Genomic DNA, 20,396 nt, shown 5'->3' on the forward strand with positions numbered 1-20,396 from the left:
CAAATATCAGCCTTGAAATCTTAGTGACTTGGAGAGGATCTGCAAAGAGGAGTGGGACAAAATCTCTCCTGAGATGTGTGCAAATCTGGTAGCCAAGTACAAGAAACGTCTGACCTCTGTGATTGCCAACAAGGGGTTTGCCACCAAGCATTAAGTCATGTTTTGCGAAGGGGTCAAATACTTATTTCACTCATTAAAATGCAAATCAATTTATAATTTTTTTGAAATGCATTTTTCTGGATTTTTGTTGTTGTTATTCTGTCTCTCACAGTTAAAATAAACCTACCATTAAAATTATACACTGATCATTTCTTTGTCAGTGGGCAAATGTACAAAATTAGAAGGGGATCAAATAACTTTTTCTCTCACTGTACATTTCCCCTTTTGTCACATTAAAATTTGCATCTGTCTTGCATGCTCTGATGTAGAATATCATTTACATAGTACATAGTATTTTATAGCTCTTTAGTATTCATTGTGTGGTATTCATTATTAATATTTGTATTAATAAATTCCAGCATGCCTTTCTCTTGTCTTTTGTGGTAAAGGCCTTATGCAGAATTAAAAACGACATTAAACCAATATTAATTGATTAGGATTCTTTGTTAATTGCTGTTGGAAAAGACTCCTGAAAATACCCTGGTCAGCCAAGAAAATAAACTAATGGATCATCAATAGGATCATTCGGAATTTTCACTCAAGGCACAAATAACCAAGCTCAAATTATCCTACTTCAGGCACATTATGTGAAGATTTATCATTGAATGTGAAAGAAAAGAAAATGACAACTAGGAGCAAGATAGATGAGCTCATCTATAGAGATGATGAATGTGTTGTTGGAAGACATGAAAGACCGGGTCAGGGATTTTTAATCTCCAACTGTAGCAGCCCCAATAGCATGATCCCACCAATGCTTTGTGTTTGAAATCTTGGCATTGTAAGATAATATAGGGTAAACAAATTGCAAATATAGGAATTTAGTTTATTGGAATCTGGCTCACACATGAAATAACCATGTGTCCTAGATGCTAGAATCAAAAGGCTACAAAGTATGTTGTGTACTATTGCGAGCAATGAAATGGTGGCTTGAGCAACTGTGGTACAACTGAATAGATGCACTGAATCCTATTGAAACTAGTATGGGCACCATTATAAATTCCATGGCAATATTTTCTACTTAATTGCTTCTGTTAAAACTGCCCAAAGGAATTCTTCAGAGCTGAGCCAGGCTCCAGATTTCAGATAGTAAAGTCAGCCTTCTTACTTCAACTAGGCTTGTGAGATTTTGCAAATTGCTTGGAAGCAAATATAGTTCTGTTTATGCATCTACTTGCCTGTTAGTGCCATTTCTAAGTTAACTTATAAGGCTGTCTAAACATTCTGCCCTGCCAGTGATTATTTAAACCATTAATATTTTTGTTTTCTTAATCAAATGCCTTGCTAACTTGGATTTGGATTCAGTTTTTTTAAGAAGGTAGACTTGGCTTGTCTAATTGATCAACTAGATAAGAAAGAGACAGGGAAAGTGAAATACTGGTGATATTCCTGATTTTCTTGGTTAACCTATGGAAAGTACATTGTTTCATTACTTAAGAGAGCTGTTATTTTCTATCCCTGGGCTCAAAGTGATACTGAGAGATATATGCTTGTCCCATCACAAACTGTCCTAAGGATGAATGAATAGTGTCATGCAATGTTTTGTCTTATCTTCAGTGTTATCTGAAATCTATATGAAGTTGCTGTCATGGCTTATAGCTGCCTTGGGAGATAGTTGTTATTAACAGGCTGATGATGCTCAGTACTAATACTTTACTGTACACCTTTGTTTATACGTCTCCAGATTCCCAATAGCTGAATTCAGGCAAGATAGAACTCTTACCAGTTCTGGAAATGGATTGGAGAATTCAGAAATATGCCTGTTTTATAGGAATTATTCTTCCTTATAAGGAATAAGTTTATAGTCCAGGAATTACCCATACACCACTAACATTGGTTGAGTAGCATATCAGATAAGAGGTGAGAAGAGTTGTTTATCTGCTTTTGCTGATAAAGCAGGCATATCCATATATTAAGTGGCCAGCTATATACTCACGACTTCTAGCAGCTCTCCAGATTCTAACTCATTACAGAACTCCAGGTCTTAGTCAGTCACTATGAGTAGTTTCAGATCTATAATGGCCCTTTCTGTTCCCTGCTCTTCCCCATCCCTCTCCCAGTTTCATTGAGTAGCAGCTCTAAATGGGCTGATTTGAACAGGCCATTTTGTTTTATTAGAATAGCAAATCACAAAGTCCAGTTGTATTGCACAGAATACAATAGTCAAAATAGCACTTTGAACAGCCCTCTGTTCAAAGTACAGTACAAAAGAGCATTTTTGTTACTATTTTGTTACATATTGGAAATGAAATTCAGTTTGTTTCAATAAGAGGACACTCTTAGCTGTTGCACTCAAGCCGTTTTTTCAGTCCTATTTATTTGAATTTGCACCTCTCTAAAGTCTACAATTTATAGTTGCTACTGGTAGATATAAGAGCAAGTTACATCCACTTTGTAATCCTGTGAATTAATAAACTGGTAGATGGAAAGATAATACTACTCTCAGTGTTGCTCAGTAGCAATTGTACACATCTGATTTGTAAAACAAAGTATGCTTTTAAAAAAGTACATTACAATGTCTGGTATAGCCCCAAATAACAAGTAGGATAGTGCTTGTGGACTTATTTTTTATAATTTTTATTAGGTCATCAATTAATATTGGTATAATAACAAATTTAATATATCTGTATAGAGAGTTATATTAATATATTTATTTAGCATATGGCAAGGGTTATTTTAAATAGAAAACAAATCCACTGAGGAAAATCAGACTGCGAATGAAAGGCTACATTTTGGGCGAAATCAGCACATCACCAAAACTCAACTTAGGACACTAGAGTGCAATTACTAACTGCTAAATCGTTATCTGGGACCCTGCCATAATGTAATTACCTCACAACACATGTACAAATTACAAATTTATAATTTTCATTATAAACTGCATTACTGTATCACTCTATTACATTTTTTGTTCGAATTATAAGAGCAATAAAGAAGCATGTTTTATCATTAGCTGCAACATTATCTGCTTTTCTGGGTTTACTATTTGGTCATATATTTTTTCTTTCAGCTATGATATTTGTCAATAGGATGAGACAAAATAATTTTCCTTATTTGTCTCCAGTGTAATATCTTCAGTTGTACATTGGCATCTACTATATATATTAAGATTTAAATTATTTTTAATAGAAAATTAATGAAACTAGGACATTTGTTACTTAAAGTAACCTTTTCAAGTAAGCCAAAAATTGTTTTAAAGCCTGTTCATACTTTATAATCAAACTCTGTATTGACAGTTAAAAATACAGTATGCAGTGCATTTGTGCATTCTGTTTCTATCTTTGCCTTGCGAACATCAATACCCTTTTCTCCTCCAGGTTTGCAGTAATCATGTTTTGCTTTTCACATCTGAAATGCACAGGTGGTGATTACAATTAAGCCTAAATAATTAACTCTGAAAATTACGATGTACTAATAAGCCAGATCATTTGGCCCTTAATATCAGTATGCTGTTCACATGTTCTCAGTTTTAGTTCCATTGTTATCCCTAGCCAGAATAATCAATGGCAAAAAATAATAGGTAGAGATCATGGGTGTCAAACTCGCCATATCACGTGGTGTGTTGCGACGTATCACGACTTTTTTTGCATTGCCGGAGCTGGGGTGGGTGCGACCGCTGTATAATGCAACCGGCCCATGGGCCGGCAGTTTGACACCCCTGGTATAGATCTTATACTTGGAGGCACCATGTTTTCTAAATGTTTGAGAGAGATGCACAGACAGAAACTTGACAGAATAAAATTAAAATTGTGTTTTAAACTTCCCATATTTAATAGGATTACCTACACTGTGGTTGAAAGAAAGGCAGACAGACAAGTATGGTATGGAGAGAGATATGAATGATACTTGTTTCATTAGACAACAAGCTTGACTTTTCTTCTGTCTGGTTAGTCAAAAGTTCTTTCTACTTCTTAGGCAAGTATGGTAAATGTAGATGCCTGCTTATTGTCAACAGCTCTTCTATTGGTATGAGGTCATGTCTGAGATAGACACGATTACCTTGTGACTCTGTTCATTATTGCTTATGTCTACATTTTAGCTGCAAGGTTTCCATATATGCCTGGCAGCTCGGATGTAAACATCTGACCCAAGAATATACTCTTATCTGTCCTATGACTGCTGGTACTGCACTACAAATCTGGTAGAGAAGACTTTGTTAATATAGGCATGTCAAGGTACATTAAGTACATCAGCACAAAATAATCTTTGATGTTGAATAAATTGATATTCACAACTGTCCAAAGCTTACTGGAATACAAAATGAATAATAAATAGTTATTTGTTTAAAATATTTTAAATCTGACTTTTAATTTGATTCATATTATTAAGAGTTATTAAAATATTTGGCAAAAATAAAAATAACTCAAATTCTATGATGAACATATACATTTTATTGCTTGCTATTTTGGAAAAATAAGTTAACAGATCTGGCAACTGATCTGTTACTCAAAATGTAAAGATAAACTTAAATGAGCACAAGTTTATTTGGTTGCTCTGACTCTTCATGATCTGATAGACATTATTTTACCAGACTTGTCTGCTGGTACAGTAACTGTTTCTTTGAGTTTGAATTAATTCTTGATCATTAGTGATTGTATCTAGTCAGCTTGTCTTCTGTCACATCTTTTTAGATTGCCTTCCATTGTTCCAAATATCAGGAATTTTCCCAATGACTTACTTTTCTATATGTTTTCAAAATATTTAAATTTTCATTCCATTACAGGTGCTTTCAGTAAACAATTTATTTTACTTCATTTAATATTAAATAATTTGTTTTTTTTACTATATTCTACACATTTTTCATTAATCATCTGTTATTCTTCACTATTTTAGTGAACCATCTTTCATACCCTTATGTTGAACTGGAATGACATATTTTTGCCATTGACAACATATATTTTCATTGTCAGTGTGATGCATCTGGGTCTTGTGATTCAGGGTCAGCCTGTGGGTTCGGCAGTTGGGTCGGACAATTCAGAGGAGGAGGAGGGGGGTGTTGGAGAGGTTGCTGATGAGAGCCCTCAGCCAGGCCCCTCCCATCTGGTTACGACGCAGACCCAGCTGTGTGAGCCTGACAGTGTGGATGAAGATGACCCACAGCTGGCCCTGTTCAAGGACGCCCGATGCAGGAGGCAGTCAATCAGGAGTAAACAGAGGAAGGCAATGGGGCACCTCAGAAGGAGGCAGAGAGAAGCCACGCCCTGAACTGTTTAAAAGGGGAATGCGTGGGAGGGCTGATTTGCTGAAGGCAACCGTTTGAATAGCTCCTGTTTCATGGTTCGTGTCTTGTTTTGCTCTGTTTGCTTTTGTGTCCATAAATTTGGCAGGCTTAGTTCCCGCCTCTTGCCTTCTTGTAAAGGGGTTGTCCCTGCCTTATCTGCAGGGCCGGTAGTAGGCTGGTACAGAACACTGGGCCTGAATGTTTTGTATAGATCTGTCATTCTCTTTCTCCCAAATAACAATCTTTTTATTTGATTGCCAGAATCACCAGCAATGTTTTGATCTTAGGCAAATAAAGCCTGATCCTCAGACTTTTCTCCATTTACTTGGATTGGGTTGACATTGCCTGTTGGCATGTTCTTAGGATTGGTTGGTTTTTTTTTCAATTATAAGTAGCCGATCAGCTTTTGTACTCTTGCATCTTCACTCAGAGAATCTTAAGTCCTTTTGGCTTCTAGCCACAAAACGTATGAAGCAAATTGAGGATTGTTGCTATCCCAGAACTGTTAATATCAGTGTATTATATATTCTGTATATAAGCAAAATAGAGTGTGTTCCATACCTACTTACAAACTGCAAATAGCGCTTTTAACTGAATCACATTGCAGGATTTTAAACTATTTGACTGGAAGGGTCTGTAACAACTCACCACGGTCAATTCGCCATGGACAACTCACCACAGCCAACTCAATGCAGCTAACTCACCACGGGACAACTTCCATGGCCAACTTGCCACGAGACAACTCGCCATGGGACAAGATTTACACTAATATTGAAGAAAGAGTAGAATAGAATAATTAAAGAAAGGATGCCAAAGGGGGAACAAAATGAAATGTGAATGATAAAAATTAAAATACTTTTAAAATTATTTTAAATAATTTAATTGAATTGTTGAATCATCTCGCAGTGAATTGTCTTGTGGTGAGTTGACCATGTTGAGTTGTCCCGCAGTGAGTTGTCCATGGTGAATTGGTAGCGGCGAATTTGCCGCAGCAATGGCGACTTGTTCATGGTGAGTTGGCCATATCAAGTTGTCCCGCAGTGAGTTGGCTGCGGCAAATCTCCCATTCCATGACTGGAATTACATCTTCCTCCTCCTCCCATCTAGAATCTGGATAATTTTTTTCCCTCATACCTGGAATAAAAACTGGGAGTGGTTGAAGCAATAATGTTCTTTCTTCTCCCCCCATTACAGTCTGAGAGAAAAAGATCCTCCTTGGATGGGCCAGGAAATTCTTTCAACTCGGGATTGCTTTCCCAAGAGTTAGGGATGGATGGCTGTAGGAGGTGACTCTCATAATGCTAGAATTAGGCAGAGAAGGGAGAAGAGTTCAATTTAAGGACTTGCAAACATTTTCTCCCTCTGCGCAGCTATACCACACACATTTGGTATACAGCCCAACAAATACAAAAAAAGCTACATTGTAAGAATTTGCTGTTTATGAACCATGGATTCTACAGTTACTTCATGTTTAAGTTGAAGTCACTCAACTATCAGAGACGTCTTCTGATTTGAAGGAGGAGCATGAGGGTGACACCTTAAAACTCAGAGATAGTAGATGGTATAATAAAATTAACACTCAGTTCTTTTTAAATATTCTCTGAGATATGGAAAAGGTTTGTTGATGTTTGTTTATTTATTTAGATGCATAGGCCATCAGGTCGAAAGAGTAAGTGGCATAAAAGTTTGAAACAGCATAAATATGATATAAAATTACACACATGCAAGCAACATATGAAAAAATATAATTTAATATCAGCCATTTATCTTCCACAAGGCCAGGATCACAAATATCCCTACACACACACTCTGACACACACTGTCTCTCTCTCCCTCCCTCTCTCTCTCTCTCTCTCTCTCTCTCTCTCTGCTTTTTTTAATTAACCTTTAGAGTTTTAAACCAAATACCTTATATTTGGGTTATGGAATGGATTTGAATAGAAAGAAAAAAAGGAATTTCCAGGACAGCAAGGCCTTTTCAGACCTCCTCATTATCTTCATTTCCTCAGCTTCAGGGACCCAAAGCTATTTTCTGTTTGAAATGAATATAGAGTAGCTATTGTAGTTACTTTTTCTGCAGGTAGAAGTATTTGACTGATCTTGTCTGGGCCAACAAGCTTTGCAGGCTGAAAATTAGATCTTGGATCTTAGTACTTAGGCTATAATTGCCAGACTAGGAAATGGGAGGAAAAAAAATCCAAAAGATGACAATGATAAATCACTTTTATATTAGAGCTAAGGAAATTGCATGGACATGTCCAAGAAGCCAACTCCAAGACTTTGTTTTAAAGATGGCATGTTTTTTTTCTTCTTACTGTATGTCTGGGATTAGTGAAAACTGTGTGTGGTGGAGCTGTCTGCTAAAAATAACACTTTCTTTCACTGATTCACTCTTTTTCAAAGAAAGCACTGTAACGGTTATTTACATGTTCTGAATAAGCTACATAGTATAATTTAGGCCAGTGGTTTTCAAAGTGAGAAACTTTACAACATGTGGACTTTACTGCCAGAATTCTCCAACCAACATTTTAGCTAGGAAATTCTGGGAACTGAAGTTCACATGTCTTAAAATTGCCAAGTTTGAAAAATACAATTAGTGTTTTTAATAAAAGGATAAAGTTACCCCCTTAAAATTAATTTGGACATAAAAAAGTCTTATTGTGTTTCATTAAGCCCATAGTTTGTGCTATAAATTGTCTATGTATTTATTGCAATTAATTATTCAGCAAAAATGGCTTTGAATGAAGTTCTGATATTCTTTCAGGAACCAATTCTCTCTCTCTCTCTCTCTCTCTCTCTCTCTCTCTCTCTCTCTCTCTCTCTCTCTCTCTCTCTCTCTGTGTGTGTGTGTGTGTGTGTGTCTGTGTGTGTGTGTGTGTGTGTCTGTGTGTGTGTGTGTAAAATGTATCCATATCATAGATTAGTGCACTAAGTGCTGAAGAATTAAAAATATAGTAGCACAGATGGAATACAAGAAGAATCAATTACAATTATGAAATTAGAGTGGGTGGTGTCTAACCAGTGACAACAAACAAAAAACTTTTCTCAAAGTAATTACTAATGAATTGGGGGCAATACCTCTTGTTTTTTGCTGGAATTTGGGATTGTAAGTCGTAGTGGTCATTAAGCAAGTGCCGAGATGATATTCTCTCTCTCTCTCTCTCTCTCTCTCTCTCTCTCTCTCTCTCTCTCTCTCTCTCTCTCTCTCACTCTCACTCTCACTCTCACTCTCACTCTCTCTGTCACTCAGCAACTGTGATCCTGCCTCTGCCAGTGTGGTTGTTAAGCAGAGTGGAGTCCCTGGGAGGCCTGGCTTGCACTCTGTTTCAGGTCCAGGCCCCACTGCAATCCCTCCCCCCAAGCTCTCATGTGGCTTGCACCGGGCCTCCCAGGGAATATACCATCCCATGAGTCATGAAAGAGCCAAGGTTGCCTAACCCTGCCCTAGACAATGGCAGTTAATGGTGGTGCCAAGCCTAGGCTGGGGCCGGGGCCTAAAGTAGAGGTCCAGGCCTAGCCCTAGTGCCAATGCTGCCACTCAAAAAGGCTGTCTCATGACACTCCCAGAGGTCTCTAAAGTCTCTGAAAATTGCACAAAAGCACACCCTTTTTGGATCTTTGGGCAGGCACTGTCTTTGTTCAGCATTGTCGTAATTTTGAATGACCACTGAATGAATGATTGTAAGTTCAGGACCACCTATAATCATATATGTGATCTTAAGTAATAAGTGATTTTAAGACTACATGGAAATGGTTTAGTGGAAGACTTTGCTTTTCACATAGCTTCTCATTCTCTAATGTTTTATCTTGCTTTTCCAGCTTGATTTTCAATTTTATTGTTATTGACTTTACAACATGCTGTCTAAATGTCTTCAAATACAGTTTTAAGGTGCTAAATAAAGGGCTACTTACATGCTTCTAATCCATTTGAAAAATATTAAGTATGAAAGTTAGTGCTGATGGTCTCTTTAGTATGTTTTCAGCTATATTTTAATCTTATCTATTGTGTATAATTTCCTAACATTATTTGGTGCTGATTACATATAAGGCTAATTAGTATTCTGAAAACGAAACTAAAGAAAAGTACCTTTTAAAATCAGCAATGGAAAGAATTCAAAATGGTTTCTATTCATGCTTGGAAAACTGCTTTCAAACAGATTCAAACATTGGACATGGCAACCTGGTAAGAAAAAAGGCTGCATTCTTTAAATTTTAAGAAAAAGGAACCATAATGTTTCCATGCTGATGTGAACCACATTATTAACATTTTATATCATTGTCTTAAATCTGTCTGACTTGACTTGTCTTCAATTAGAATCTGTTCCTTATGAAATAATAGTTTTCTCTGGTGTCATCACTAGTGCCACAGGGAGTCTTTTGTCATGTTTGATCCTGATATAATTCAGGCACCCAGTTGTTTTAAAAATAATGTTAACCACATGTATCCTGAAAAATTTGTGTCCTTATTATGTAGTGACTGACTTAGTTTTAAAAGAATAGACAAATTCACTGTCAACATTTTTTTAGTGGGAGCCGCTCTTATGTCCTTGGATCAGATGCAGCTAATCAATTGCCATCAAACACGATAACTGTTTTGAATTTCTCATAAATAAATAAAAACTTAGCAAGAGATGCAATGTTAGATAGGTGTCTGGTCTGTTCCAGCAGATCAAATCTTACTTTCTTCATACTCTGTTTGCTTGAGATCTTGGTAAACTGGATTACATATGCTTTTGTCATTTTAGCAAGAAGTTTACTTTACAAGCTTGGCTCCTGAGAGGCTCAGGAAATCCTTTGCAATGTGTCTATGGTATTAAAAAAATAGTATATTTAAAAAAATACCATAGAGACATCAGAAAGTGAGCTGTTAGCAACATGGTATTAGACTACAAGTTATTCTTAATAGTTTTCCCAAATTACAAGTTTTGTTATTTTGAATTCCAAAACATACTTCCCAGTGTTCCTGATATCTTATTTATATGGCATCTAAAATATGCCTCAACTTCCTATTTTCTTCTCTTTCTATACAGGTTAATTTAAGGTTTCTTCCACTTGCCCTAATATAATTCTCAGGCCTTTTACCTTTGCTAATGTAGCTGGCCAAAATAGATTCATGGAGATGGATGGCCATTTGTGTATAAAATTAGAATATAATATTAATATGTTCTTTTCACTGGATTTTGATTTTAATTCTTTCTATATGAAAGAATATTATAAAAAATGAAATAACTACTTAATTCATGGAGCTTTTCAAATTCAGGTCTGCGAAAGGATTTAATTTCTGTTACTGAAGCTTTGCTAAGCTAAGCAGGTCCTATTTTTTCTTTATTTTGTCCTTCTTGTATTTTGCTCCCTTAATGTGGATTATATTCTAATTCATTATTAATTACAGATAGTCGTCAAGTTACAAATGTAATGGAACCTGCCCATTCCATTCGTAACTCAAGGATTCATAGGAGTAAATGGTATACCTTGAATGCCATCACTCCCTGCTTTCGCCACGCATTTGCTAATCAAATACAGGGGTCATTAAGTGCACACAAAGTATCTCAGGGTGGGGAAGGCCATGGGGGGCCTAGTGATGAAATAGGCCCCCAAGTCCTCCCTGACCCACTAAGATAACACATGCTTCTGCCTCCCTTTTTGCCGTGCTGGACTCACTTACCTTGCAAACATCTGTCTCCTCTGTGCCACTGTTTCTTTGCCTTTGAAGGAGAGGAGAGTCAGCTAGGAAATGCTTTTCATGTTGAAAATGGAAGTTTCTGGCATCCATGGTCTCGCATGAGTTCAGGCACTCATTCTCTGCGTGTTTGAAGTTGCACGAGATCATGGACCTCAGAAACTTTAATTCTCTGTGCAAAAAGTGTTTGCAGGGACTTTCTCCTGCTCCTTTCCCCAAAACTCCTTTCGGCAACTGCCGCAGTAGGGATGCTTCCTGTCCGCTAAAATCTGCTGCGCCCAGGTCTTATTGGAGGGCAATCCCACTGCTGCACCTCCATTTTCTTCAGCTTGGATAGAGCCGGTGCACCCAAGCTGCTGGCTGCCGGGGTGGGGGCCACCTGAGAGACCATGGTCCCTTCTCCCCAGCCAGCCAGCCCCCACCACCTGACCTACATCTTGCCTGGCCAGCTGGCTGGCATAAAGCCCTACCGGTCTCCTCCTAATCCTCCTTATACTCCCTGCTCAAGTGGCATCAGGCTTCACGGGACAACAGGGTCTTATTCCTCTCCTGGCAGGTTGGACAGGCTGGACTTGGGTGCGAGGGACTGGACCCGCAGTGCCTCCTTGCTCAGTTGAAGGCTTCATTCCTGCCCTCAAGCAGTAAGGCTGGTGTAACATGAGCGAGCAGCGCACCTGGGCCACAAACAACATTGGTTCCTGCACCCAGCTGATTCCACGGGGACCCTCTCAGCTCTAGCTATGAGGTGGGTTGATGAAGGAGCTCTGTTCAGAGCAGATTTTAGTGGGCAGGGAGCATCCCTGTCACAGCAGCAGCGGAAAGGAGTTTGGGGGGAGGAGCTGGAGGCAGGCACCACAAACATTTTTCACATAGTGAATTAAAGTTTCTGGGGTTCATGATTTCGCACAACTTCAAACATCCATCCTCTTTCAGAGAATGGATGCCTGAACTCATGCAAGATCACAGACCCCAGAAACTTCCATTTTCAGTGCAAAAAACATTTCCAAGCCGACTCTCCTCTCTCTCAAAGGCAAAGAAACAGCAGCAGAGAGGAGACAGATCTTTGAAAGGTAAGTGAGTCTGGCGCAGCAGGAAGGAAGGTAGAAGCACTTGTGGGGAGTGGACGGGAATAGAGTGAATGTTGCAGAGCCTCTGCGGTCATTCGTAAAGGCGAACAACTGCCATGGTGCTGTAACATTCATATTTCCGGAATTTGTTCATGAACACTGGGGGGTGCTTATTGCATAACTTCAAATGTTATGAACACTAAGTGAACATTCGTAACTCGGGGATTACCTGTACAACATACTTATTAGGTTTTTATGAACAAGAGTCAAGAGAAAAATGCAATGAATATGTAAGAAACAAGATCTTTATTTTTCAAATGTATCCCTGGATAGGAAAATAAAGTATTAAGTTATAGCTTATTTGTGTTTCTTAAAATCTAAAACATGGTGTGACCACAAGATGTCAGTGCAACAGATCCTATCTTAAGCTGATTGTCTTTTTTTCTGATTCTATTTTGAACAGAACATATTATGTACCCTACAATTGTGCAGTAACTATATATTAAAGATTTAGATATATTGATTCATGACAAGTATCTTAAACTATTATTAGAAGGTAGTATAAAATATAGTCACTTAAATTAAATAATTATTAATTCAAAAAGTACTGGTATTTCTTTATTTCAAACATTTGACTTTGGAGAAGATGTTTTAAAGAATGCTTCTTTTGATCTGTTGATTTTTTATGAATAATGAAGAAGGTATTTTGGAGGGAATGTTTCATTTGCTGCAGAGTAATACCCTATATTTTATCATCTTCCTTTTATAGTTTTATAAATATAGCCATCTACAATTCTCTTTAACATTTAAAATGTTCAGCTATATGTGTAGACCTAAATCTTATCCTAAACTAAAAGTGTTGAGTTAGTATTTGAATCAGATATCACCTTTCCTTGATTTCAACTTTCACCAGACTTAAACCAATTTTAAAAAATCAAGTAGGACATAAACAGTTACAAGAAATATAAAGACCTACTTCAGAGTTTAAAATGTTAGTTATGAGACAATTTTTAATTATGGAGATCATATATTATAAAGAACTTTTGCAGCATTAGGATTAAAAAAAGCTATTGTACTAAATGTGTGGAATAAAAAAAATTAAGCAAAAATATATTCAGATTAATGAAATATATGTAATCACTTTTTAAATAATATCACCCATTTGCTGGGTAGCTAATATACAGATACTTTGTTTTAAGGGACAATGTGGGGTTTTATTCCTGTTACAATCCTTTCTAAAATATTATTTTTTCTACCTATTTACTTAACATATATCATATCTCTTTTTCTATATAAAAAAGCAAAGTAAAAGTAAAGTAGTATCTGTCATTTTTAAACAGTTCTGCTTGATTTAGGTAGTGAAATAATTTCTGTAACTAAATTAAGATCCTGTTTTATGGATTGCTAGCATTCCTGCTTTGCAATATACTATGGCATAACATTGCTTACTGTAAAGCTAATAAGGTAAAAATATATTTGAGAATGTGTCACATATATTGCAAAAGGTTCATTCTTGTTGTTTTTCCAAAGGATGAAGAAGAAGAAATAAAGCTGGAGATCAACATGCTGAAAAAATATTCCCATCATAGAAATATTGCAACATACTATGGTGCTTTTATTAAAAAAAGTCCCCCAGGACATGATGACCAACTGTGGGTAAGGACATCTTTTATGAATGTATACATAACTCTTTCTCTTATATCTTGAGAGCATCAGGTTAAATACACAGGATTAGAATGCAACAAAGTCTTATCAGTTTGCCTACCAACCAAATCGCTCGGAGGTTGGTATTTCTTCCCTTCTCCATCTGAGCTTGAAGCACTTAGAGGAAATAAATACTCATGTGCGTTTGTTGTTTGTCAACTTCAGTTGCCGTTTAACACAATCATTCTCCAGCATCTAGTAGACAACCTGGGCCTTTTTAGGCTTAAACACCCCTTTGTGCAACTGGATTCTTTATTTTCTTACCAACAGGCCCCAATATGTGTGAGTTGGAACAAATACCTCTAATACCATTTTCTTGAGCACAGGTTCTCCTCAGGGCTGCACCCTAAGTCCGCTGCTGTTCACCCTGTTGACCCATGACTGTTGTGCTAGGTTTGCCACCAACCATATTGTGAAGTTTGCGGATGATACAACAGTAGTGGGGTCTTATTCACGATAACAATGTGGATGCTTACCACAAGGATGCTGAGGGGTTGGTGAACTGGTGTAAGGAAAACAGCCTAGTTTTAAATACCGCAAAAACCAAAGAGATCAATGTTGATTTCAGAAAAAGCAGGCACAGCCACACTTTTTTGTGCATTAATGATTCACCTGTGGAGATGGTTACCAGCATCAAATTCCTGGGTGTGCAGCTAACAAGTAGGCTGGCTTGGTTGCTCAACAGCGAGACATTGGTGAAGCAGGCACAGCAACACCTGCATTTTCTGCGTCACATGAGAAAAACACATCTTCCTTCTCCTATCCCCACCACTTTCTACAGGGGAACGATCGAGAGCATCCTGTCATACAGCATCATAGTCTGGTTTGGAAGCATCACTGCTTCAGACAGGAAGGCGTTGCAGAGAGTGGTGAGGATGGCCGAAAAGATCATTGGCAGTTCCCTCCCTCCCATCCAGAACATAGCACAGAAGCATTGCTTGAGCAGGGTCCATAAGATTATCTGGGACACTACACATCCTCTTCACGACCTGTTTTCCTTGTTAACTCCTTGGAGGAGGCTTTGTGGTATCTGTAGCAGAACATCCAGAGTCTGCCATAGTTTTTCATTCCATACAGCATTAACCTTGTGAACTCTCAAACTTCCTCCTTCCGTTATATATTCAAAATGAACAGTATTTAGTATTTATTTGTTATGTATATGTAGGGGTGTGGGTCTGTACATATGTTGTATATAGTATGTTTAGGTGTATGTCATGTATGTATTTCACTTTGAGAGCAGGCAACTAAATTTCATTTTTTATGTGTGTCATTGTGCCCACAGTAAAAAAATGACAATGAAGGTTATCTTATCTTATCTTATCTTATCTTATCTTATCTTATCTTATCTTATCTTATCTTATCTTATCTTATCTTATCTTATCTTATCTTATCTTATCTTAATATTCTAACTCTCACTTTCAGTAAATTTCTTAGAGGTGTAAGCACAAGGTTGCAGGACCCCACTTTTATTCTTTTGCCATAATACCGCTCCGACTGCCACATCGCTGGTGTCTGCCTGAATTACGAAGGGCTCCCCTGGGCAGGGGTGCTTTACAACCAGTTCAGCCTCAAATAGTCTTTAAATTCTCAAAAGCTTTCTGACAACTCATAGTCCATGCTAGTGGTTGGCCAGGTCACAGTTTTCCCCCTCCCTTGTCCGTTTTGAGTAGTTCTATAAGAGGTAGAGCAATCTCAGCAAAAGGGAATAAATTGACGGTAGAAGTTGGCAAACCCTAGGAAGCTCTGGAGCTGTTTGCAGGTCTTTGGGGGCTGCCATTCAATTATGGTTTTTACTTTGGCTGGGTCCATTTCGATACCCTCATTGGAAATTCTATAGCCAAAATAATCTACTCGGGTTTGGTGAAATTCACATTTCAACAATTTGACATAAAGTTTGGCATTCAATAGTTTCTTTAACACTTCTCTGACCAGTTTTATGTGGACAGTCATATCCGTGCTGTATATCAGGATGTCATCAAGGTATACTAGGACCCCTTTGTTCATGTAGGACCTCATTAATCAACTGCATAAATACGGCTGGGGCCCCCTGCAGTCCAAATGGCATGACTTCCCCAAGGAGAAGTTGAAGGCTGTCTTCCAGTCATCCCCCTCCTTTATTCTTACCGGTAATATGCTTCTCTCAGGTCTAACTTGGTGAAGACGCTCCCCTTCCCCAGGTGGGTTAGCAAGTCTTTCAGGAGGGGAAGAGGGTATTTATTTTCCACACTTAACAGCGTTTAGGCCTTTATAGTCCACGCAAAGATGTAGAGACTCATCTTTTTTCTCTTTAAAAAACACAGAGGCTCCCACAGTAGACTTGGCCCGTTCGATGTATCCCTTCGCTAGGTTTGTATCCACATATCACTGCATCTCCTCTATTTCAAGGGGGGACATAGCGTACATTCTTGGCCAGGGGAGTTTGGCCCCTGGTAACAGTTCAATGGAACAATCATTGTGGCGGTGAGGAGGCAAGGTGTCACATTCTTTCTCACTAAACGCCTCTGCTAGGTCCTGGTACCAGCTGGGGATGAGCGGCTCACCAGGTGGCCTTAAGGCAGCCATGTCCGCTTGCTTATTGGGTGGGCTAAAATCCCCTGTAACATCTGTGGAATCAATGGGGAGATCAGGCCCTATGGGTAATCTCACAGTTCTCATTCCTTTTTCCCACCAGATAAATGGCTTCCATTTGTCTAGCCAGGCTAGTCCTAGGATCACAGTCCCAGTCATTTTTGGGGCTACCAGGAAGCGAATAAACTCGCAGTGCTCACCTATTTCCAGGTGTAAGGGCTCCGTTAATTGTGTGACTAAAGTCCCTCCCATTAGGGAGCCATCGGCTTGCTTAAACCTCACAGGTTTGGAGAGTGGCTTAGCCCGTATGCCCAGTCTCAAGGCACATGACAGGCTAATAATGCATCAGGAGCAGCCTGTATCGAGTAGCACTTTCAGGTCTACTTGTGCCCCTGACTTAGGGATTATGAGTTTAGCAGGCAATAAAAAGGGTAGGATGTGTTGACTCAATATCGGGTTGTTCTCCCCTTCGTCGTCGCTGTCCGGCATCCTCCCGTGTGGGGGATGTGACCTGGACAACAGGTTCCTGTGTCATTTGGTTGGATTTCTCTCCCTTTAGCCGCTGTTCAGGTCTCTTTCTCACTGCTGGTCCTGGTCTGTTCTACTGTTGGGGGAAGGGGACTGGGCATTTCACTGCTTGATGTCCCTGCTGTCCACATCGGAAACACTTAATTGCCAGGTCTACAGGTGGCTTGGGTCTTTCAGCCATCACAGTAGTTGGAGATCTTTGTGGGGGTGATTGCCATTCAGGTTGTTCTGACCTTGGCTCAGGTTCAGGTAGGAGAGGCTTCTTATAGCGGGCGAGCTGAACATCTAATTTCACCGCTGCCTGGTACTATTCAGGCAGTTGGTCAAGTACAGCTCGGTAGATACATGCCAGAGAAAGGTAGTCAACTAACCCTTCTCTAAAAAGATGAATTATGGATTGCTCAGGCCATCTCTCTATCCAACTGGCCAGCTTTTGAAACTTCTGCACATACTCCAGGGCAGGCTGGCCAGCTTGCTTTATCTTATGGATTTCTGCTCTGAGGGCGATGGATGGGTCCTCAAATCTTTCTTTCAGCCCCAAGAGGAAAAGGTGGGGGGTCCTCCAATTCAGGGGCCTGCTCGTTATATAAATTGTTCAACCATTTGGATGCTTCTCCCTCTAGGCTGGACGCAGTCACATCAACAATAGCACCTGGGTCCGGGTAGAGATGACATCAGTGATTCAAATGAGAGTGTACTTGGTTGAGGAAGAAAATCAGTTTCTCTGAGTCTCCATCGAAGTTTGCTCTGAAGGGTGGGCTCATTATTGGTTGCTGGGGCCCCCATTGCTTCTGGCCCCACCCTAGTTGTTGGTTAAATGGTTGCTGGGGGCCCCACTGCTGTTGTTGTGTCTCCAGTTGCTGCTGGCCCCACTCTGGTTGCTGATTTAATGGCTGCCAGGCCCCCCACTGCTGCTGGCCCCAGTGGTCCTGCTGTATGTTCAGGGGTTGCATGTTTGGGTCCTGCTGCTGCCACCCTTGCTGTTGTCCTCCCACCAGTTCCTGTTCTCCAGGCTTCTGCACCACCCCCAGCTGTTGCAAGGCTTCTATTAGCTGGGGCAAGCTCAGAGGTTGTTGGCCTTTCACTTGTGGGGGTTTCCCAACCTCCCATTATTGCAGAGGCCCTTGGCAGGGGACTCCTGGGGCTGTCAGGTAGTCTGGTCTGCAGACAAGATTTTCCACTCACCCAAATTCTCAGTGGCAGATGATCTGGCATCTCTCCCCCATTTTGCTTCTGGGGCCTCTTGCAGCAGAGTCTGGCCTCCATAGTCTCCACTGGAGTGGTTCCAGCCTGATGACCAGATAAGCTCAATTATCTGCTGAGGGTTGGAGATTGGCCCAAATTCATCTTCCCACAGAAAAACTGTCTATTATTTCCTCTTCAGAAGTTTTGCCAGCAGCCAGGCTTTCCCTTTCCATCCTGAGGATTCTTCCCTGAATCTTTGCCAGCTTATCTCTCTTACCAGAGACAGCGGCTGGGGTTAGGACCCCCCTTTGAAAGAAAGGTGATTCTGGCATGATGTCATGGTTCCGATAAATGGGATAATTCAAACAAATTGCAGGCATATTGTTTATCTAAAAAGTCTTAGTAATGAAACGAAACATTGGCACTCATGGAGGGATGCCAGAATCTGACCTCTCCTCCCCTTGATACATCATATCCTGCACAATCTCCCTCCCCTAATTACACGTCATAAATCACATTCACCAATTACTTTTACATATGAAATTACACTTCCCCTTCTGTGCGGCTAATCTTATCTTCTCAAGATAGCTGTTTGAAAATTTCCCTCTCTTCAAGATTCAAAGCGAAGCAGTTTAAACAAAAGGCTGTCTCATATATTGTCAGTGCCATGGTAGCATGGCAAATGATTTTTGTGTTGTTCCAATTGAATTGGTGCTGTTTAGTGTCAGTGTGGGTAGACCTTAAGGATTTGGGATCGTGGTATTTGATTACCAGCCAGTGTTTGTGAATCCTGGTTTTTAATTGATGAGATGTTTGTTCCACGTAGAATTGGTTACACATAATGATAAATAAATTTCAGGAGATGTACATAATGATAAATTGTTTTGTATTCTGTATTTTAGCTTGTTATGGAGTTTTGTGGTGCAGGCTCTATTACGGATCTTGTGAAGAACACAAAAGGAAATACTTTGAAAGAGGACTGGATAGCATATATCTCCAGAGAAATTCTCAGGGTAAGAAACATGAAAAATGAACTTCTATTTAAATGGTTAAGTTTTAAATTCTGCTTTAACTTTCATCTTATTCTAAATTGCTATCTACCCAAAAAAGTAACCAAGATACACATACTGTACTTCTTATGAAGGAAATACCTTGAAGTTATTGGAACCATTACTGTTATCAGTTATTATTGACAATAAAAAAGGATTTTTCTATAAGAGAGATTGCAACTGTATGAGACTTTATACACATAAATGCATAAACACACATAGAATAGAACTTTGAATTCCTGACAAAATAGTATCTTTAATCTGCAAATAACTAGGTAAGGTTATCTTCTCCCTTATACAGTGAGAGAAAAAGTTATTTGATCCCCTGCTGATTTTGTATGTTTGCCCACTGACAAAGAAATGATCAGTCTATAATTTTAATGATAGGTTTATTTTAACAGTGAGAGACAGAAAAAAAATCTAGAAAAACGCATTTCAAAAAAGTTATAAATTGATTTGCATTTTAATGAGTGAAATAAGTATCTGATCCCCTATCAATCAGCAAGATTTCTCTCTCCCAGGTGTCTTTTATACAGGTAATGAGCTGAGATTACAAGCACTCTCCTAAAGGGAATGCTCCTAATCTAAGATTGTTACCTGTATAAAAGTCACCTGTCCACAGAAGCAATCAATCAGATTCAAAACTCTCCACCATGGCCAAGACCAAAGAGCTGTCCAAGGATGCCAGGGACAAGACTGTAGACCTACACAAGGCTAGAATGGGCTACAGGAATATCGCCAAGCAGCTTGGTAAGAAGGTGACAACAATTGGTGCGATTATTTGCAAATGGAAGAAACACAAAATAACTGTTAATCTCCTTCAGTCTGGGCCTCCATGCAAGAACTCACCTCCTGGATTTTCAATAATCATGAGAACTGTGAGGAATCAGCCCAGATCTTGTCAATGATCTCAAGGCAGCTGGGACCATAGTCATCAAGAAAACAATTGGTAACACACTATGCCATGAAGGACTGAAATCCTGCAGTGCCCACAAGGCCCCACTATTCCAGAAAGCACAAGTATAGTCCCGTCTGAAGTTTGCCCATGAACATCTGAATGATTCAGAGGAGAACTGGGTGAAATGGGGAATATACAGAGAATATTAATATAAAGAAAGGTACAAGACAAGAATGTCCTCTATCCCCATTGTTATTCATATTGACTTTGGAAATTTTGAGTAGAAACATCAGACAAGACTCAGAAATCAAAGGAATCAAGATAAAAGATGAAAGCTATA

General features: G+C 39.1%; 1 protein-coding gene across 4 annotated transcripts in view; it reads left to right on the top strand.

The window, feature by feature from the left end:
- The window catches only part of MAP4K4 (mitogen-activated protein kinase kinase kinase kinase 4), a 195,043-nt gene that overhangs the window by 100,039 nt on the left and 74,608 nt on the right, over positions 1–20,396 (top strand). For all 4 annotated transcript variants that reach the window (XM_081326477.1, XM_081326479.1, XM_081326478.1 and 1 more), the window contains exons 4-5: positions 13,655–13,780; positions 19,012–19,122. In XM_081326477.1, the coding sequence (XP_081182603.1) occupies positions 13,655–13,780; positions 19,012–19,122 (237 nt within the window). The remainder of the gene's footprint in view (positions 1–13,654; positions 13,781–19,011; positions 19,123–20,396) is intronic.

Source organism: Vipera berus (genome assembly GCF_964194415.1).
Source record: "Vipera berus genome assembly, chromosome: 4".
NCBI classification, from domain to species: Eukaryota; Metazoa; Chordata; class Lepidosauria; order Squamata; family Viperidae; genus Vipera; species Vipera berus.